Source organism: Nanorana parkeri, unplaced genomic scaffold, assembly GCF_000935625.1.
Source record: "Nanorana parkeri isolate BGI_ZX_2015 unplaced genomic scaffold, ASM93562v1 scaffold1018, whole genome shotgun sequence".
In the NCBI taxonomy this organism is placed as follows: domain Eukaryota; kingdom Metazoa; phylum Chordata; class Amphibia; order Anura; family Dicroglossidae; genus Nanorana; species Nanorana parkeri.
The window spans coordinates 166,197-188,147 of record NW_017307286.1 but is presented as its reverse complement, the minus strand read 5'-3'; the positions used below and the strand labels follow the sequence as shown (position 1 = coordinate 188,147).

The following is a 21,951-nucleotide window of genomic DNA, read 5'->3' as shown; positions in this document are numbered from 1 at the left end:
ACTCATATACTTGAAGCAATTAAGATTTAAGCTATTGATGCATTGTAGATATACTGGTGGTGTCTTGCTGTCCCTTTGTTATTAAGAAAATTGTTTTTTCTTTAAGAATACCAGTATAGAACAGTGGCACAAGCTTGTGATGAAAGAACAGTTATTGGCTTGGCCAGGAGCAAGGACACAGATCTCCGTTTTTTTCTTCCACCGCCAACATTGCCAAAAGTAAATGATGTGAGTAGAAGATTGAGTCGCATCTATTTCACAGCATTGACAGTTTGAAACTGAAAGAAAGAAACCTTCTGATAGCATTTGTGATTATACATTTTGCCTTATCTTTAGAGAAATAAATTGTTCTTGACCCCCTAAGATATCAAGAGTTCTATTATGTATGGATTCTTCTGTTTCACGTAAATTGTTTATCCCAGTAGAATTCCTCAGTGAGAATAGCAATGGAATCCCATGACACAACAGAGGCACACTACATGACATGAAGCTTTTCAGGAAATAACCCTTTTTTGTAACTGGAGTGTAAACTTTTTTTTCTTTCAGCCATAGAGGGTTTCTTTTATTTAGAGTATTCTCTGAATATTAGCTATGAAATAGTTAGATATTTAGAAATCACCATTGTATCCCCTATTAGAGTTATCTTCTAGAGGGTAATTAGAACAACCTATTTTCATAACTGAGGTTCTTTATTCATTTATTCACCCCTTCTGTAGTCTTTTCAGACTAACGTTTCTGTGAATTGGTGCCTGAAACTACAGTCTATGGATAAGATAATCTTACTTAATGCTTTGTAGAGGTAACATTTATGCAATAAAAGTCTATTTATTGTATCCAAAAGGTTCAAAACATTTAGTATCCAAATTTAGTATTGGTTTATATCAGAATAATAGTAGAAGCTGCTGGCTTTGATAAACTCGCAATCTCATAGTCACCAGCATTTGCTGTTAGGCAGGTGGCATGTGCACTATATATCAACCCCACGCTTTTAGCACCAGGGCCGGCAGCCTCCTAGTTCCCAATGCAGTCAACCTTTAACCCCTTCGTGACTGACGACGTACAGTGTAGGTCGCCAGCATCGGGGCTGTTTAAACAGACTCCCGGCGACTTTTGCCGCCGGGACTCTGTTTAAACTTGTAGAGCCGACTGTCGGCTTTACAACAGAAGCGATCCTGGCGACTTACCTGTCGCCAGATCGCTTCTGCGTCCCGAAGAAGGGGCCGCCCCCCCCCCCCGGACACCCCCGCCGTGCTTCCCGGGCTCCGTTGCCCCTCCTACGGGCCCGGGACCGGCGATCTTTGTGTCCGCGGGGAGCTGGGGAGGAGGTCGACGAACTTCCGTTCATCGATCCCCTCCCCGTTCTATGGGACCGGGAGCGATGCAGATTGCATCACTTCCGGTCCCTGGGCTGTCAGTTCTGGGCTCCTGCAGCCCAGCTATAAGCTATTGAAGTGCGATCTGCACTTCAATAGCTTATTTCCAGTGTAAAGGTGACACTGAGGGTCTTTTGGACCCCCAGCATCACCTTAAAGAGGACCTGTCACCACCATCTGCTATTACATGGGGGGGCTTGCAAGCCCCCCCATGTGATAGCAGTCAAAGTAAAGTAAAAAAAAAAAAAAAAACAGTTTTTAAAATTAAAATGAAATAAAATAAATCTAATAATAATAAAAAAAAATTTAAAAGTCCCCCGCCCCCGCGAGCACGCGCGTCGCCACGTAAACACGCGTCGGGTGCGCCTACGCATGAAAACGACGAACGCGCTACACATGTTGGGTATCGCCGCGCACGCCGGAGTGAGAGCAATAATTCTAGGGCCAGTATTTTGGGGTATCTCTAAATTGATGACCTGTGGGGGCTTTTAAAGTGTCTTTTATTGACTTTTTGGGGTACTGCAGTTTTTCGCCGTTTCACGGTCGCACGCAATCTGTAAACTGGGCATGTTGGGTATCGTTTTACTCGTTGTAACCTCATCTTTTATATTTCATTTAAAAAATTGGTAATTTGTTGTGTTTTGGGGCATTTAATTACATTTGTCACTAAATTTTGGGGTTTAATAAGGAGTTGCGCTAATATTGCGCAACATAAAAATTTTCAACTACCACCATTTTATTCTATAGGGTCTTGGCATTCAGAAAATATATAATGTTGGGGGGTTTTATGTCATTTTCAGGCCTAAAATGTGGAATATAACATGGGTGCAACAAATGAAAAAAGGGCCTCAGTCATGAAGGGGTTAAGAGTAGAGCCCTGTGCTGACCCATCTCAGTCCTATGCCTCTCTGTTGGGAAGTCAGTCTGCACAAACATTCAGTAGCGATGCTTAGTAGAGAGGGGGGGTATGTTTCTGACCCTTGTCCATGTATTTTCTTATTGTATGACCAGATTGCAGTGTGCAAGTTTGAGACAGGTTTACTTTATCAGAAAGACAAGCATGTTTTCTTTTTAATACCCTGTGGATGACCAGTTTGTCTTCTGGACCAGTGTTCCATTGTTATTGACATATGGCCTGAATTGTTTGGCAGGATTCCATAGAAGATAGACTACGTCATTTACTGTCTTCCCTACCTCAAAGTGAACTTGACCAATGTATAAAGTACTTTACATCGTTGGCATTGAGAGAGAGTAGCCAGGCATTAGCAGTTCAACGGGTAAGTAAAGATTTCTAAATTTGTATCAGAACTATAAATGTGTATTTGTGCATTTTATGTGCTAGTTTGCTTATGGCAAAGAATTAAGGCTCTTATACATTTTAGATTTAGGATGCTAGTATCATTCCTTGGAAAAATGCACAGGGTGGATGTATTTCATGTTCATGACATTTATATAATAAAAACTGAGTTATGGTAAACTTTAAGCTGGCATTGTATTAAATCATTACCGTTAAATTGTTTAAATTAACTTAAATTGTAAGCTGTATGAAGAGCTTAGAGAGCTGTCATAGGAAGTTATTGGCCTCGTGAACCCTAACAGAGGACTCTTCCTTTCCTGCACTCCTTGTCAAAGTAGCATTCCAGTCATTAGCTAATTTAGACCTAGTATTATTACCCTGTGGCCTCATAAAATGCTGCTGATGGTGATTCCTTTGCTTAAATGCATATGGTTTTAATGTGTGATTCTACCAGCTATGTTATGGTCATTGTGAGTTTTTTGTTTCAATCATTTCAGAGAGGCCTCTGGTGCTTTGGTGGGAATGGACTGCCATATGCTGAAAGCCTTAGCTCAGTTCCTTCTGAGAAGTTAGAAGTGTTCAGCTTGCAGGCTTTATTAAAGCATTCTAAGGTAATGTTAATCATGCTACTTCCTATGCCACTTCCAAAAATTATTTACATTCTGGAATATTGTGCGATATGCATGCCAAAAAAGTATTTCACATGTCTAAATGGTTTCTACATTTGTTTGGAATAACATCAGAGCTAAAATGAAATACACTATACTGCAAAGGCCTAACAACATTGCAGGATATAGTTTCTGGCTAGCCAGCCTAGCCTGCAAAGTTGGGAAAAAATGCAAAATGCCCATCCATCAGAGCTGTTTCTTGGGCAAGACATTCTAATCTAGTCTCTTCTGCAATAAAATATTCTTACTTGCCTGTTCACAATGTATACTGAGCTGAACATGCCAGTATGAAAAACTTCCCAACATGCGTTGGCAAAGGTACTTGTGGGAGGTGAGTATAGTTCTGCTTTGATATATTATTTAATGTAAATTTTATATGCAACTAGTTTAACCCCTTCATGACTGAGGTGAAAGCCTGGTTTGTAAGAACAGATTAAATCACAGCCTACAAAATTGTAAACACAATGAAATTTATGTCTAGACCACAAGGAAAAAGCAGAATGTATTTTGCCCATAGGCAAAATACATAATATGCCTTTAATATTTTTTGGCTTTTTTAATCGTATATTCTGAGCTCCTGATTTACCAGAAAATTGTGTTTATGCTCATTTAGGGATTCAGTCTGAGGGAAGGGAATTGTTACTTAGAGAATGCATACTATGTAAAGTGCATTTTATATGAAGAAGCGATCAAGACCATTATTTACACACATTTGAAAATATCATCAGATAGCTTAAGATGTTCTTCTTTGCTCTGAATATCTAATGCAGATCTCCTCTCATGCCGACAAGATTGTGTCAAGTGGCGGGCTGCAGCTGCTGCAGAGAATATATATGCTTCGTAAGGATTCTCAGAAAATACAACGGAGCATAATGCGCATTTTAGGAAACCTGGCCTTACATGAGCATCTGCACTCAGATATTGTGCACTCAGGTAATAAAAGCTAGCACTAGTTCTTGTATTTCCTAAAAGCTGTCACAGTATGTGTGTTTATATTTTATTAACGTAGTCATATTAGATTAAATTCTCCATGTAACAACATAGTCACCAACTGAAAACGCCACTCTATATTATTTTTTTCTGTGGAACTACAGCATCAACTTTGTTTTCAATGTGGATAGAGTTGGAATGGTTTACAACTTCTGTTGTATATTTATTGCTGACTTTGCTCCTACCGATAACAAATGTCACTGACAGGAAATGGGGGGAAGTTTCCACCAACACCTGCGGTCACCAGGTGGTACGGGGAGATCTCCAAATGTCTTCTAAGAAAGGCCAAGAGTGATATTTCCCCTTACTTTGAGAATTTCTTTTCACTTTTTTTTGTTACCTAAAATCTAACAGAGGGTCTAACCCTTCCCTTTCCTGTCCAAAAAAAAGCTTTGCATGGAAAACCACTTCAGAATATTCAAACATTGTAGTGGACCTGAACTCAGAGAGTGAATATTTACTATCCTATGGGGAATGTTAATTGTTTCTAAGTAGGATTCTGAAACATCTATCCTTTGTCTTGAATTTCCCCTGAAAAATAGCAGTGCACTTCCTGGCATATGAGGGTTCCTAGGCATTCCTGTAGCCTCATAGCTGTAAATCTGCAGTATGAGAGGCTTTGTCTTTGACAGCTGGTCTCACTAGATTTGGAGTATCACTGCTGTGTCGTTCACTGTTCTCCTTGATGCAGAGAAAGCTGCAGTGTAAGGATATACCTGCTTCTGATTCATTTGTTTGTGCCTCTTCTGCTGCTTTTTGAATATTCTCTCACTAGTAATCAGATCACCAGTCATCAGGGAGGAAGCTTTGACATTGGCTCTGAACCTCAGCCACTATACACAATCCAAAACAATGAGACACAATGCAAAACAAGTCAGTAATGGGAAAAAGATAAGCTGCAGGCATCTCATAGACCATACTGGTGACTAGTGATTTGCCCTATGCTTGTATTTTTGGACACAGCCTCCACAGTTTGGGTCTTCTTTAGGTCTAATTGTAATATGATTTCAACACAGATGTGGGCCATTATGACAATGTAGCATTGGGACATTAATGGCAAATAACCATCAGAACGTCAGCTGGAAAATACTAAACTTTCCTTTTTTTCTGAAAGGTTTATTGAGTTTTATAAGAATAACAGAAGCAACAGTAGAAAATGTACTGCCACGGTATATGTTCCATTTAGCAAAACATTAATACACATAAATAAAAGCATAATGCAATGTAATAACAAAACAAGAGTAATAACCTTGAGTTTAGCAAAGGGGTTATCAAAACCTATGAGATTAACCAATTGTACACTCTCTCCCATGTTTTAAGGCAAATATATATTGGCCGCCTAATACATTGATAGCTGAATAGGGAGAGAGGATTATATGGCAATACTTCAATAAGGCTCCCCAAGAGACCAAGCCCAAGAGGACACCACCTAAAAGGAATAGAGCAATGTACAGCAGAACAAAGAAAAAGAAACACACATAATGCAAGAGAGCTACGAGAAAGCATAAAAAGAGAATAAAGAAGAAAAGCAAGAAAAAGTAGGAGAGGAATAGAAAGAGCGGAGAAGAAAGATCGAATTCCAATTTAACTGCCCAAGCGCAGAACCCAAAGGACTAATGGGAAATGCTGAGATCCTTATGTAACAGAGGGACAAGGCCCATGGAGTCATTAAGACACCTAGTCTCAAAGGAGGTAGTCAACAAAGGCAGATCCATTTTACTCTGGATCAAGGAGGTTAAGAAACGCTTAATTTGTAAATAGCTGAGAATCTGGGAAAGGTAAAATAAGGGTCCAAAGATTTAATATTTTCTACATGAATGATTAGAAGCCTTTTTCAAGAGAATGGTTGCCTTCATTTACCCTCCACGTACCACCTGCTCAGCAAGATATCGTATTTGTGGGCACAAATAAAAGACCAAATGTAATATATCTGGTAGCTGGGATTAAAGATAGTTGACCGCAACCCCATGAAATGAGTTAAGTGGTTGACTGAGGATAAATTTCAACATGTTCAAAAGTCAAGTAGCTTGTCAAACCACTCTGTCAGTTTGATCTGGAAGGCCTGATTATGTGATGGTGATGGTCACACAACTGCCAATAGACAGCTTTTTTTTCCTGGAATATAAAGCAACTCTTCCATACATAGAACATGTATAAATTAGCCAGATCCCTGCTATTCTGTCACGCAATTGGTTTATGTTTGCGCTGCATATGTATGATGTTCTTCCTGTATGACAGAACAGCACGGTAATTGTGCATGACTGCTCCTACACTCTCAGTTCCTGGAAATCTCCAGGAGTGTAAGCCTGTTAAAATTGTGTCCGTGGAGCTGAATAATCTTCATTGCCCAGGTTATTAAAGTCTGGGCTGGTGGTTTGTAAGTCATTTACTCTCAAGATTCATTCATTAAGGATCCCGAATAACCTTTTGGACAAGAAGAGATGCAGCACCTTTGCCTCCAAGATGTAAGCTTTATAAATATGAGACTATTATAGGAAATAAGACGCATGTAAAAACGAATATTGTGTAATTCTGCCTTGTTTTATGATTTACCCAAATAAAAACTGTTAAAAAAAATATTAATTCCAGAAATGTTTTTTATTTTAGCAAAATAATCCTTTGTCGAATGCTTTGTCCCACATACTTTCCTTCCCTAGAAAGAAATTCAACAAATACTTCTGAATTGATTAGTGCCTTTTTTTAAAGTTGATTTATTGCTTCTATTGTAGGCTGGTAAACTTGTGAAAACATGCTTTGTAACTACAATAATTTCCTTCTAATTATTTGCAGTAAATCAGATCATTTCTTTATTCATTAGGCTGGGTATCACTCCTGGCTGAAGCCATGAGATCTCCGTATGTTATCCAGTCTTCACATGCTGCTCGAGCACTGGCTAATTTGGACCGTGAAACAGTTACCGAAAAATACCCTGATGGTGTTTACATTCTACACCCACAACATAGAACTAGGTAAAAAAAAAACAAGTTTGGTTAATGTCATCAAAAAAGTATTGTCAAAAAAAAAAGGCAATTACAAGATTATACTCTCTATTCATATTTGAAACCTAAGTTGCCCACATCCTTTAAAATGATCATATCATATATCAGCCATTCAAAGCTCCTTTTTAGACTTGTGCCCCTGAAGTTTTTATAATTCATATTTTCTCTCAGGACATTTTGCAGAATATGTTGGTTTAATTCAAAGATTGGTATAACTACAATGGGAAATCTAATGTACTGCTTCCTTCTAGAATGAGTTCACAACACAGTGCTCCTTCTGCACTTAAATCCCAAACAGTGTCAACCTTGCCATATTCTATCCTACTGGACTACAGAGCACTCCCCCTCCTAATCTTTATAAAATATGCCCTAACATGTCTGTTAGAACCCTAGAGGTGTGCCCTTCTTTTCAAGGCTCTTAAACTGTAGGATGAGTAGCTAATAAAGTTGTCACCATATTCCACATTATGTGATAAAATCTGTCAATTCTGTTAAAATAACACTATTTTCATGCTATATCCTTCTCTTAAAAATTCCATGTTCAGTCAGCCAGTAAAAGCAGATGTCTTATTTGTCCACGGTTTGTTGGGAGCAGCATTCAAAACATGGCGTCAACAAGACAGGGATCAACCACTGGATGAAAGCACTTCCCAGGAAGATGACTATACGGAATGTTGGCCAAAGGTGGTATTGTAATTTTCCTCTTCCAATTGTACATAAACCTTAGGTTGTTACAGTATTAAAGGCACACATTTAATATTGCAAACATAAATAAATAAATAAATAAATAAAACTCTAGTACTTTCCACAGACCCTGACATGCCTGTGAAAGCCAAGGAACGAAAAATCTTACTAGAATATGCTTGTGCGTATTTTTTTGTTTTCAAAAAGCAATTTTCCATGTGATGAGCTAATAAATAGAGCGTAGTGCTGTTTTAGAGCAAGATTCTCTTTAAATATAAATAGAAACTCTACTCCAAGCAGAAAGTAAAGCAAATTTGTTGTGATGAGGATGCATTTCCAAAAGCTTGTTCTGTTGATGTGCCTTCTAGAAATCTATGGTCAAACACCATCACCTAGAGAGAAGGGCATGTAGGAGTTTAAAATATAGGACAAACGTCACAGGTATGTTTAACTATCACACCAGCATAATCATTTTCACTTTTTTAAATCAGGGAGTCTAACCATATTGTTTATTTAGGAAACATGCAGCATTTATTCACACCTAAAGTTGTATCTCGTTGGATTGCAGATGGAGGAGGATAACTAATACTGGGCAGATGCAGATTTGTTTTTTTACTGCATATGTGAACAACTTAGTCCACCCAAAAACTTTTATTTCAGTGCTGGGCAATCTCCCCCAGTGGTTATATCTCCTCATTTGACCCAACTGCAACTCACGCACGCACTTTTGGTGGCACTTTAGCTTCGGAAAGGCAGGTGCTGGACTTTCCATTCTCACATTTGAAGAATATAAGTGTAGGGTTGAGCTTTAATATTTTCCCTGTCTTTAAAGCAGAAAGGATAGAATGGGCTACAAACTCCAGTGGTAGGCTAACATTATCTATGCAAAGCTCTACTTTTTCTGTCCAGCTTGGTCACACCTCCTCCTGCTTGAAACATTCAAGGACTAAGGGTCCATTCACACCAGATGCGTTTGGCATCCATTTTTGAACGGATGTCAATGGAAGGGAACCCAAAAATGTATGGGTATAAATGAGATCAGTTCACACAATGCTGCATTGAGCTGCATTGCAGTGCGCTGAAAAAAAAAGTAGAGCATGCGTCAACGCATGTAAAAAAAAATAGCAAGAGGTTTGTCCACTCAGGACATGTTCATTCACATAATGATTGGCACAAAATAAAAATGCAACAGATGGAAAACGGGGGAATGCAAACAGAAGTGAATGGACCTCCACTGACTTACGTTTTAGGTCTATTTTTGGTGCTAATGGATCCTTAGAGAAGCAAAGAAGGCAAGAGGGATTAGACCAAGCTCAACTTCTACCGGAAAACTAAACATTTTCTTACAATTTCAGAACCCTACATCCTTGGCTCCACCCATTATGACTTTACATTTTTGTTAATGAAGATAGCCTCCAAATATATATTTTTTCATATTATGTGTAACTGAAATTTTCCATGTTTGTGACAAAGTTACTTTAATAGATGTATAATTTATATTAAGAATGAGTGTTTTATATCCCACAATATACATGAGTTTCTAAAAATCACAAGCACAAATCTTTTTGTTGCTTGTTCACAGTGCATTTTTGGGGGGGAAGTGGGAGGCATGTGGAGGTGTTTGGCAGGGGGTTCTGACTTATGCCGAGCATCTGTCAAATGCTGGGTCTGTAAGTGTGTACTGAGCAAGATAGCACAGTTCACACTTTGCAGTTTGGGAGGTGGGTACCTATTGGTTTTTTTTGCGGCTTTTCCCAGCACCCCCCTCCCTCCCCAACTTCTTTTACCAGAGAAGGGTTTAAAGTGTATTTCCACTGTTGCAGCACAAAAGGGATAACATCCACTTTATATTTGTTATATGTTCTCATTCACACAGCATAACTTTTTATTTGCTGAAAAGTCTTCCGTAGCTCTCACTTTATATACAAGGGGTGCTCAGGGAGGACATGTCCACTATAATTAACCCTGTCTATACTTTGCTGGCAGGTTTTATTTTCAGCGGTATGCACACTGTCTGTCCTAACAAAGGGTTAAAGATATCAAGGCATATCAACTGTACATAAGTATGCCCATAAAAATTCAAGCTGCCAGCGTAGGCCTGTAACTTGGACCCATTGCAGTGCAGGTGAAGGCTAGGAAAATCTAGACCTATGTAAGATGCACTGTGCAATGTCATTTTGAGCAATTACAACTTTTTTAGAGGACCAGTCACTTATGTGTTAAGATGTGTTGTTTTTTATTTAACATTGAACCATATCTTGAACTATGTTTTGAAAGCCTTCTTTTTGTTAGATCCATTGCACTATTGCAAGTTTGTTTTTTTCATCTTTACATTAATATGTTTTTGTTTATTAGGATTGGCTAGCAGCAGATTGCCCAGCTTTAAGAATTATTTCTGTGGAATATGACACTCATCTAAGTGACTGGAAAGTTAAGTGCCCAGCAGACAGTAGCAGGTATTGTCAAAAATAAAAATGTATTTTATTTTTTCATTAGATGAAAAAAATAATATATATATTATGAAGCTGACATGAAAGTTCCTTGAGCTATAATTTTATAGAGGCACATTCATATAGCTTCATCCGCTTCACCATATCTTGATGTAGGATTAACATTGCGGTACACAGGTCATTTCTAAAGAGCCAGCGATTTTGTACTTACCTTCTTCATTTGCTAGAAAAAGGAATACTGTACATCTTAAACAATCATTTATTCATAGATAACAATAACTCTCTTTAAAGGACCAGCATTTTATATAGCACATAGAATCAGTCTCTCAAAGGAAAAATCTAATGTGTCTATCTTACATACACTCAGGCCATTTAACCTACAGTTATGCTTTTGGTTTGTGGGAGGAAAGTGGAGCACCTAGAGGAGACTTAGACGAACATGGGGAGAACATACTAACTCCATGCAGATGACAAGCATGGTAAACACTTACCTGTCGTACTGCTGACAATGATTTGGAGAAAATCATCTTGAGTGCTAGTTATAGACATCAGACACCTCACAGAGTACAATGGACAAAGAGATACCTTCCAATCATTGAACATTACTGGATTTACTGTACAGTCTCGAGACTAGAGACAAGAAGAAAAGACATACATGTGGGTAAACACTTCCTTGGCATCTCTCAAAGAATGGTACGACCCTAGGCACAGTTATTTTCAAACATGTTGGAAAATCTATAATGGTTCAAGGGTCAGAAATGTTTATAGCACACTAATGAAGCCTGACCATGAAACTGGGCAGCTAGTCTTTGCAAAATCTGATTACATATTTCTATTAAAATGTTTGCTAATAAATAGAAGAATTTCAGACAATAATATATTTCTATATTTTCTTGTTTTGAATGCTTTAGTAAGGTCAGCCAAAATGCAATTATAGAGTCTGTGTGGGAAGATTTATGATGAAGTTTTGCCAATTAACATGCAGTGCATTAGGTGGATTACCTGCTTTTTGATTAATGAAACACATATTGAAGAAAAGATAGACTTAACACCATGGAATATGACACTACAGATGTCAGGGATACCAGCACAGGTGACCCCACACCTGCGCAGGTACCCACACAGGCAGACCAAACATGTGTGACCACACAGGACAAGGCAGAATGTATGATATACCGTTTTAATATGCCAACCAGAATAATATAAACAGAACAAGTCTTAGCAACCAACTACATCTAAACCACACCACATGCAAAAGTAACAGGCAAGCACACCCAGGGAGCAAAGCAAAACACCAGGGGAACTAAGGGACGAAAGGTCAGGGTACAAGGAGCTAACAACTTATTGTCCTGTTTAGTAGCTAACAAAATGTATTAAAAATGTTTTTTAGGAGAACTAAAGCCAAACTAATGTATTGCTGTGACCCAAAGTCAGCATCTAGCGGGCTACTGCCTGCTAATTCCTGACAGAGCAGAGCCGCACTGCACCTGGGAAAGATACCAACAATATTGTCAAAATGCACCCCACTGCCTGATTGACAGAGCCAGCTGTGCCTGCCCCCTCCCCTCTCTGTCCCTCCAGTGAGCGCTGAAGGAACAGAAAGGGAGGGTGGAATCCCTGCAGGGAGCAGTGAGCTATAGTCACCACTCTCTGCAGGGAGCAGCCGTGTGCTGAGTGAACAACGGTATGTTCTTGAGCTCTCTCTTGAGCTATAGAGCCACACATGCCGCCTCTAACTATTAAGAAGAATACATTTTACTCTCCTAATGCTTCTCTTTAATGGTAAAAGCCTAATAATTTGTAATGACAACTATGACTTCATCATGACCCTCAGATGGTTATTAACTAAACTAAGTGCAGGAGAATAATAAAAGCAAACTATCATTAAGCTATAAAATGATTATATTACCAACAGGAAATGTTCTTCAGTCACATTTTGTTATCCAGAGGAGAGCTGGAGAACACTATTAAGTGTGATGGAATAGTTGCTTTTAAAGTGAGGATAATAGGAAATATTTAGCATGTCACTAAGGGTCACAACAGTTTTATTCCTGTTGCAGAAAATCTATGGCCTATAGAAGTACTGAACTTCTTAGCAAATTAAAGACTGCTGGTGTTGGGGAACGGCCAATAATATGGGTATCACACAGCATGGGAGGTAAGTGTCTAGGCTATGAATTCTTTAAACATGTTTTATATTGTGCAGGCACAGTATATGCAGTGATTGAATAAAATGCTGATTTTCTAGTCTTTAAAAAGTGAATTAAGAAATGACATAGTAATAGCTGCCCGTGGAAGAAAGACCAGGCCATGAAATCTGATTTTATACTCTACTAAAATCTTGAATACGCATAAAGAACAAAGGTGTTTTGTTATGAGAAGCACTATATCTATGAAAATACCTCGTACACAGGAGCACTCTTGGTAGCTAGTTTGAGGGTTGTATTATAGGTAATAACAGACAGATGCCTTTTCTCTGCTGTAAAGTGACCTCAAATGTAATCACTGGTTTACATTAAAGGATTTATAAAAGAACCAAAATGAAATGAATCGCAGCTTACCGGTCCTAATGGGGTTGGTGCATACATTTTTCAAGTATAGAACATTTTCAGCAAGTACACAAAATGTAACCTTGCAAAAGGTCAGGGCAGGCGGCAGACAAGTGAATCCAGGGGACAAAGTCAGGACCGGTACACAGAAGGGTCTATCCAAGGAAACAGGTAGCAGGGCAGGAGAGCTTGGAGGCAACAAGAACTTTGTGCAGACAATGGGAGCTGAACTGAGCATGGGTTAAATAGTGAGAGGAATTGAGAGGATGGGCAAGAAATGGTCAAGAAGCAAGGCATCGTAATCAGCAGGTGAGACAGGCGGCACTCATAGCTGCTAACTCTGTGCATTAGGGCAGCAAGAAGAGAGCAAATGTTTGTAGAACCGCAGATACTAATGGAACCACAGTAGAAAGGAGGTAAGTCAGGTAAGGTCTGCAGCTGATCTATGACAAAGGCTAGAAATGTAGGGGTAAAACAGGAAACTTCTTTCACCCCCCTCCAATCAGCCCACCATATCCCAATGATTTTCTGTGCCCTTTTTTTAACACAAAAAATGTTTCCTTCATGTTATATACAAAAATACTTTTTCACACACAGGTGGCTGATAGTTCTTGGATGGCGAATCTAACATAGTTTCCTGGGATATTTCATTAATTCCCTAGAATGGAAAGTCTTCCTTCCAGAAGACAAAATTCTGGGAGTGCAGCAGTACTAGTGTTGGTTGCAGCTGAATCATCCAGTCACTCTCAGGGCCATCATGACCGCTTTGGTGTTAATGACTTCTTGTATTCAAGTGGTTCAGTGGGCTCAGTTTCACCAAAGGCCTCTTCAGTCGTTTCTCCTAAAAGTACGAGATTACTCCCAGGTGTCCCTGGACAAAGGCTACAGTGTGCACGGTTTGGTGGTGGAGGAACTGCTCCCTACTAATGGAAGGTTCACTTTGGTCTCTTCCCATGTCCCTCTATCTCTCATAAGCTGTCCTGCAAGACTACTGGAAATATAGTTACTGTTAAGCCTAACTCCAGTTTTCTTCATTTTCTGTAATGTCGTTAAGACAGAAACTTTTGCAAAATCTTCCCAGTAGTAGGTACAGACAGTAATAAAGCAAAAAATATAAACCTTTCCACAGTCAAAAGCAAACAAAAATAGGTTTTGATTGGAGATGGACTTACACATCTTAAGCTACTAGTAAAAGTAAAATAGTAAAAGAACAAATTACATACATCGCCAAGTTACAAGCAGTAATTAACCACTTCGGGACTGCCAGACGTGCATAAACATCCCCATCGTTAAAGTGACATTAAAGTTAAAAACGTTTTTCCCTCCCCCCAATGTTAATTAAAGCACTTACCTTAAATGATGTTTCTTAATCCGATCTTCTTCTTCTTCTTTCCTGTCCTTTTCATCCTTCTCTCCAATGCTGCTGCGGGTCTCCGATCCAGCGCTGACTCCTCTGTCCTTGCTGGCACTTCCTTTCCCACGGTGTCTGCATGCGGGTGCACGCGTCTATAGACTTACCTTGTGTCTCTCCTCGTCTCCCGGCCGAAAGTCCGAACTGTGCATGCGCCCGCCCCAAGATGCTTTGCGACCGCCCGAGCATTTTTGGACGGGAGCGCGCGGCGAAGACGGGTACGTTTAAACCGCTTTTAAAGCATTTTTTTTTTAACTTTTTGTATATATCTACTGTTGCTAGCAGTAGATATATGCAAAAAAACGTGAGGGTTTAGAAACCCTTTAAGTTCCTCCTGCTGCTGTCATGATCTTGGTATCGTCTTTTTCAGCAGGCGATTCCTGTTAATTACGAGAGATCTGGGCAGCTGTACAGCTGTCCAGATCACTTATAGCAGCCTGCTATTGTGCTTGCAATGGAAACAGCCCCTCACTCCCCTCCATTTCCAGAGGTATCAGCTTGGTAGACCAAGCATATGGGCTAATATGTCTATAGCTACAGTTAGAGAACATGTAGCCTGTGTCTTCCACTCTTTATATTCATAGTAGCCAAATATATCCTCACAACTGGGCTGGTGTTTAGGAGTAAATGCTTCCTCCTCCAAAAAATAGTGGTCCTTTTCGAATTTGTCAGGGGACTATACAGGTGAAACTCGAATAATTAGAATATTGTGCAAAGTTCATTTATTTCACTAATGCAACTTAAAAGGGGAAACTAATATATGAGATAGACTCATTACATGCAAAGCAAGATAATTCAAGCTGTGATTTGTCATAATTGTGATGATTATGGCTTACAGCTCATGAAAACCCCAAGAACCCCAAATCCACAACCTCAAAAAAGTAGATAATTACATGCAATCAATAAAACAAGGATTGTACATAGAACAATATCGGACCTCTGAAAAGTACAAGCATGCATATGTACTCAGTACTTGGTTTGGGCCCCTTTTGCAGCACTTACTGCAATTACTTTTGCACGATATTCAAATTTTTCGAGTTTCACCTGTATAGGTTGCACCTTACTGACCTCCCCTGTTCCAAACATTTTCACTCGTCCTCCAGTAACCATTTGTTCATTTTCATAATCCAAATAGAAAAATACACCCATATAGCTGTAGAAAAAACAAAGTTCAACCTATATCCACAGGTCTGCTGGTGAAAAAAATGTTGGTAGATGCCTCCAAAGATGAAGGCATGCATGATTTAGTGAAGAATACACGTGGAATTGCATTCTACAGTGTTCCCCATCATGGATCTCGACTAGCTGAATATTCAGTTAATGCAAGGCTTCTGCTGTTCCCATCAGTAGAGGTGAAGGAGCTTAGCAAAGGTAAGCTAACATACAGTTGCTTTGTTGCTTGATATAAAGGCGGCATAAGAAGTTATTTAGGAAACTTCCTTTTTACATGTATGATTATACCTTCTGTTATATTTGACACTAAGCAAATGACATGGAAATTAGACTCAATTCATATTTTACTCTAACTGACAAAAAAAGATCTGATACAAATATATATGAAAATGCTGCAAAATATTCTTTTTTAAAATACAATGCTGCAAAAGTAGACAAAGTTATCATTAAGGGTGGTAGTGTTTTCACTGACCTGTATACAATATGCTATATCCACATTATATCAGAGTATTTGTAGGGTAAATAGGATCTGAACTGTGCCCAAAAAAGTAAACTAAAGGACAAAGGACTAATCATCAGTATTGCCTGTGGTCTTCCTGGAACTGAAAATGTCCCCATCACTAACCCACCATACTTTGTCCTTGTTCTGCACTGTGTCTGTGTGGAGGTCCCCATCTTGGTAGAAGCATTATCTTGCTCCATCTTGTCAGACCTTCCCCCTGAACAAATGCGACAGAAGCAGTTAAATCCTTACACTGTGGCTCCTTAGGTACAGCTTCTGCTACAGCAAGAAAAATTAGCAGCACTGTAGTGACATTACCAAATTTCAATCCACATTTTGTGAGAATAGCTGTCAGAGGCAGCAGTGCCTTAGACTCACACTGCAGATATACAGCTATATGGGTGTATGCACAGGTGCCTAGGCACCTCACTTACCAGGAAGTGCACTTTAATTGTTTAGAAGGAATCTAAGATAAAAAGAACATCTTTGAGGTTACAGTTAACATTTCTAGATGTTCCATATTAGATAGCAAATCTTCACTTGCTAAGTTGAGGTCCACTATAACATAATGGAATCTTTGAGAATACATATATAGGGGATATCCTTGCTGACTTGCTTAAAGGTTTTGTTTTAGGGCTGTCATTCTGTTCTGGACTTCTGTAATTATCTAGGAAACTTTAGAGAACTGTGCAAAATAGGGTCAAAAATGGAAGTTCAGACTTTTTAAAAGGCTTGTTCCAGCTCAGTTGCACTCAGAGGATGATCAGTATAACAGTTTGGGGCATTTAATTAAATTTTTCACTAAATATTGGGGTTTAATAAGGAGTTGCGCTAATATTGCGCAACATAAAAATTTGCAACTACCACCATTTTATTCTATAGGGTCTTGGCATTCAGAAAATATATAATGTTGGGGGGTTTTAAGTAATTTTCAGGGCTAAAATGTGGAATATAACATGGGTACAAAAAATGAAAAAAAGGCCTCAGTCATGAAGGGGTTAAATACAACTCAGTAGAGGAAAACTATGACAAGAGAAATGTAGGCGGCCATTCCTGACCTCCTTTGAATATTCTAGTTACCTTTCTGTCATGCTAATCAAATGGCTACGGTACTTTCTGAGTCACTGACCTGGAACCAACCAAAGTCAGAACTCCTTATCTGTATACTCATTCCACGTCATTGACTCAGAACGCTGAAGCTAGAGGGTCAACATAACAGGAGAGCACTATTTGAAGAAGGAGAGGTCAGCAATAGTATCCCCAATGGTTCTCTAAGCACAAGTAAGTTATTTCGGAATAATTTGAAGGCTTTGCTCTATACTGATTTAAAAATCCCACAGAATCTTATCAAACAGTATATGTTGCCTGGAAATCAGGGACTTTGCTAGGGTCCTGGATAACCGTATAGAAAGTATAGCTGAATCCCGCTTTAGGTCTACCTTAAAGTGTATTTCCACCTTTGCAGCCATTTTGGCATAACACCTACTTTATGTTTGTTACATGTTTTCATTCACATCATATAACTTAAAACAGTGACTAAAAAATAGCTGCTTCCCTTTTTACTTGCACTTTATGAAAGTAATGCTTAAAATAATCTACCCGTCTGCACATGGCAGATCTCTTTATTTAGTTGTAAACTAGATTTGAATCCTGCCTATACTAACAAAGGGTCAAAGATCTAGAAGCATTGTGTGTTAATGAGGAGAAGCTCAGAGTGTCCTAAAGCCACACATACACCCTTATATTTTTTTTTTGTTCAACCTGAATATTTATCAAATTCAATATTTATTTATCAAAATATAACAGATTCCTCCATTGATGCTTACGAGCGTGGATGGAGGAATCCCCTGCTGTTTCCATTGCATTCTGACAGCAATCTCTGGCTGCTGTCAGACTAACTGAATACAGCTAGCAGCTGATTGGCTACGAGCTCCGTTCGGGTGAGAATTTTTCAACCGGCTCCTTCGATCAGCTGATTGAGGGATGCCGGGAGGAAGGGTGCCGACAAAGGCATCCATTGTGCGAGTTTTAGCAGGTTCATCATGAACCGGACGAAATTTATACTGTGTATACCCGGCTTTAGTCTCTGTATGGAGACAGACCAAATTTCTTTTCACTTTGAAATTTTACAGATAACCATGCAGCACACAGGACTGCTCTACATACACAACTGAAAGCATTGTCCCATGCTGCTGGCTCTGGCTTTGCTGAATGACATCAACTCCGTAATTGTGCAGGCAGTGTTGGGTTGAAGATCACTCTTAAAGGAGAACTATGGGGTCAGGGCTTTTCCCCATAGTTCTCCTTAGGGTAACGGGAGGACACAAACTAGCGTCCTCCCGTTACCCTAAGCTCAGTATACCGCAAACTACAGCTCGCGGTATACTGAGACGCCGGTGCGGATCCCGACATGGACGTCGAGATCCTTGCAGCTGCGTGAGTGACAGCTGGCTCTGCCTATCTAGAGGCAGAGCCAGCTGTACCCGCCCCCTCCCCTGTCTGTTCCGCCAGTCAGTGCTGGCAGATCGGAGCGGGGAGAGGGGAATCCAGCCCCTCCCCCTGTCATGGCAGAGAGCCATGACAGGATCGAGAGGTGAGCGAACCGGTATGTGTTCCCTCACCTCCCGATCTACTGAGCCGACCTGTGACAGTCTCATTGTCACAGGTCGGCTAGAACTATGAGGTGAGTGGAAATCACTCATCTCATAGTTCTCCTTTAACACTTAGCAGTGTCTTCTTGCAGGTGCCAAGGACTGGCAAATCCCATGCTAGGTGTTATTTTATAATGCTATGATATAATATCTGATATGCTTTTTAAAAAGTCATAACTTGTGTTCTATCACTTTTTTCATGTAAGATTCCCCGGCACTAAAACAGCTAAATGAAGAGTTCCACGAATTTGTGAAAAACAAGAACTTCAAAGTAGTGAGTTTTGCAGAAAAGGTGCCAACTCGCATAGGCAGTATGATGAAACTGCATGTGGTGCCAGTAGAATCAGCAGGTACGTCTTCTCTTGTCAATGTGCGTTAATGTGTTAAAAACCATGTATGTTTAGTTTTCAATGTAATATGTACATGAGGTAAACATACTTGTTTGTTACATATGCATTCTGTTCTATAATTGAATATTGTGCTGTACTGCTATTTTATACATGTACATATCTATGGGTCTCTTCAGGCCTATTGGAAAACATTGCACTCTTTTTATGAAATGCCATGGTACTGATTTTATCCCAGTGGTCGTTTAGTAAGAGTGCTGACAGGACTTTCTGACAATAATATAGCCACTAGGGATGCACCGATACCGATACTAGTATCGGTATGGGTGCCGATACCGCGTATTTACTCGAATGCCCAGCCCAACACTTCCTGTATCAGGGAGTCGGGCAGCGCGTCACTTGTGACGAGAGAGCATGGAGCCGGCTTCCAGGCCAATCAGGAAGCTGGGCAGCGTGTAATGACGTGCTTCCCGGCTTACTGATTGGTCGGGAAGCTGGCCAATCAGGAAGCCGGGTGTCGTGTAATGACGCAACGATCGGCTTTCTGATTGGCCAGGAAGCCGGCTTCATGCTCCCTCGTCACCTCATGATGAGGGAGCATGGAGCCGGCTTCCTGGCCAATAGTGACGAGAAGCATGGGAACGTCTTCCTTGTTAATCAGGAAGCCAGGTGGCGAGTCATTGCACGCCGCCTGGCTTCCTGAATGGGACTTCCCGTACTCGGTATTCGGTATCTGAGGACTGAAAAAAAAATATCGGTACTCGCACTCGGTACGAAATACCGGTATCGGTGCATCCCTAATAGCGACTACAGAACCCTCTTCAGTGCGCCTTGATTATGAGAGGCTTGCTGTTGCAAGTTTGAGCTTGACTGGTATCAAATAAGAACTTTATACACTGAGTGGCCAGATTATTATGACCACCCCACCAGTACTTCGTTGGGCCGCCTCGTGACTCCACAAGATGTTGAAAGGTGATGTGAGGAATCTGACACTGCACTGTTGCCCTTCTGTTGTCTTGTACCAGTCTTGCCACTCTCCGTTCTGCCCTAACATTGACTAGTCGCTGACGGCCACAATTCGCACGTTCAGACACAGATTTTCGGCTGACAGTCCAGTCTTTAAACACTTTAACAACAGCTGCTCTTGAACATTTACCGAATTCTGCTGTTTTGCTGATACTCGCTCCATGGCTCCGAGTGCCAACAATCATCCCACGTTCAAAGACTGTTAAATCGCATTGTTTACCCATATCTTCAGAAAACAATCACTTCTACTGTCGTGGTAAACAACCTGCTTCCCTATTTATAATGGTCTGGCCCTCTAGCAACTTCAGCGCCAAATGATAGTTAATTTGCCTACAAACGTCAGGTGGTCATAATAATCTGGCCACTCAGTGTATAACTCTCATTGGTTAGTTGCGATGGAGTGAGTTCTGAAGTGGTGCTTATCTCAGAAGTCAAAGAATTTCAAGCCCTCCAAGAGTATAGAAAAACGTTTTTAAGCGTAGTAAGGGTAAAGCTAAAGGCACCACCCTGCTCTACCCAAGCAATCATTACTAAGGTTTTCATAACAGAATGCAAAGACCATGCTTACTCTACCGGATTCTACATTCATTCTCTTGAATACAAGTGTGATGGGAGATCCAAAGAACCTCAACAATGAGGTTTCACAACTGGATTTCCTGTACTGACAAAGGTGTCAGCGAGTTCTTTATTATGTCAGTGCCTACTAAACAGCAATTTTACATTTGCATAGTCTTAACTTTCAAATAATACTTTAATATGCATACTAAGACATTAAAGTGGACCCCCCATTCCTCATATGAACCTGCCACCAATCCTTTATTTACTATAGCCAGGCAGCTTTTTTTCCTTTTGGGTTTTTGGCTGCTGGCCAACCGATGACATCATTGCCAAATATGTGTAGAAAAAACAATGAATGGGCTTTTTCCAGAGATCTTGCAAAATCTCATGAGCTCTCGGGAAAAGACCCTTCACTTTTTTTTATACACATTTCATAGTTTACTTACAAGAGTTTCCTGGATAACAATGGTGATGTAGCCTTTCCAGAAGTTAGTTGTGAAGCCCTTGCTACATCATTAGTGTCTCAAAGAACCGGGAAGTGGAATGAATGAAATTGCAATTAAAAATTACATCTTTCACTTAGCAAATACCTTGAATTTTTTTAAATCAGCGTGTGGGGATGAGGTCAACTTTAAGTAATGTATTGCACGGCTTCATTTTAATAACTCACAAATAATCATTCCTGTGAATTTATTCAATTACATTTTTTTAAATTTGTTTAGAATTAGGCATCGGTGACCTCATTCCCGTAGAAGTCAACCATCTTAATGTTTGTAAGCCAAAAAGCAAGGACTCATTCATCTACCAACGCACTTTGCAGTTTATCTTTGATGCTCTCGCAGGCGATCTTGGGACGCAATGACCAGTTCAAACCACTCTGTGTTCACCTTAAAGTTTGCCATACGGTTCCTTCCTTGCTGCTTATACAAGACTGCTAATTGTTTATCTAACAATGTGTAAATAAAACAAATTATACAATAAATATATTTTAAAACCCAGCTCTTTGTGTGGTCAGCATGTTTACAGCTCAATATTGCAAAAAGATTTTCATTAGTGTATAAGTTAGTTTTTGAGTGTACTGGTGTGCACTGTAGATACAGGGAGGTGAAGCTTCAAGTGACACTAAACTCCGGAGTTTAATCTTAAAAATGCATTCAAGTACCTTAACTATTAACAAAAATGTATCTTATTTGTGTATCACTCAGCTGTAGATCCTCAAACCATCTCTGAATTGGTGCTGACACTGTCCTTCCTTCTGGCGGGTGGCTACTTC

General features: G+C 39.9%; 1 protein-coding gene across 3 annotated transcripts in view; it reads left to right on the top strand.

The window, feature by feature from the left end:
* Window positions 1-21,602, top strand: part of SERAC1 (serine active site containing 1) — a 33,799-nt gene extending 12,197 nt beyond the window's left edge. For all 3 annotated transcript variants that reach the window (XM_018567188.1, XM_018567187.1, XM_018567186.1), the window contains 11 exons: window positions 107-228; window positions 2,525-2,650; window positions 3,168-3,281; window positions 4,109-4,271; window positions 7,147-7,297; window positions 7,873-8,011; window positions 10,367-10,467; window positions 12,522-12,619; window positions 15,610-15,792; window positions 18,954-19,097; window positions 21,401-21,602. In XM_018567188.1, the coding sequence (XP_018422690.1) occupies window positions 107-228; window positions 2,525-2,650; window positions 3,168-3,281; window positions 4,109-4,271; window positions 7,147-7,297; window positions 7,873-8,011; window positions 10,367-10,467; window positions 12,522-12,619; window positions 15,610-15,792; window positions 18,954-19,097; window positions 21,401-21,540 (1,481 nt within the window). In that variant the 3' untranslated portion in view covers window positions 21,541-21,602. The remainder of the gene's footprint in view (window positions 1-106; window positions 229-2,524; window positions 2,651-3,167; window positions 3,282-4,108; window positions 4,272-7,146; window positions 7,298-7,872; window positions 8,012-10,366; window positions 10,468-12,521; window positions 12,620-15,609; window positions 15,793-18,953; window positions 19,098-21,400) is intronic.
* The last annotated feature ends 349 nt before the right edge of the window (window positions 21,603-21,951 follow it).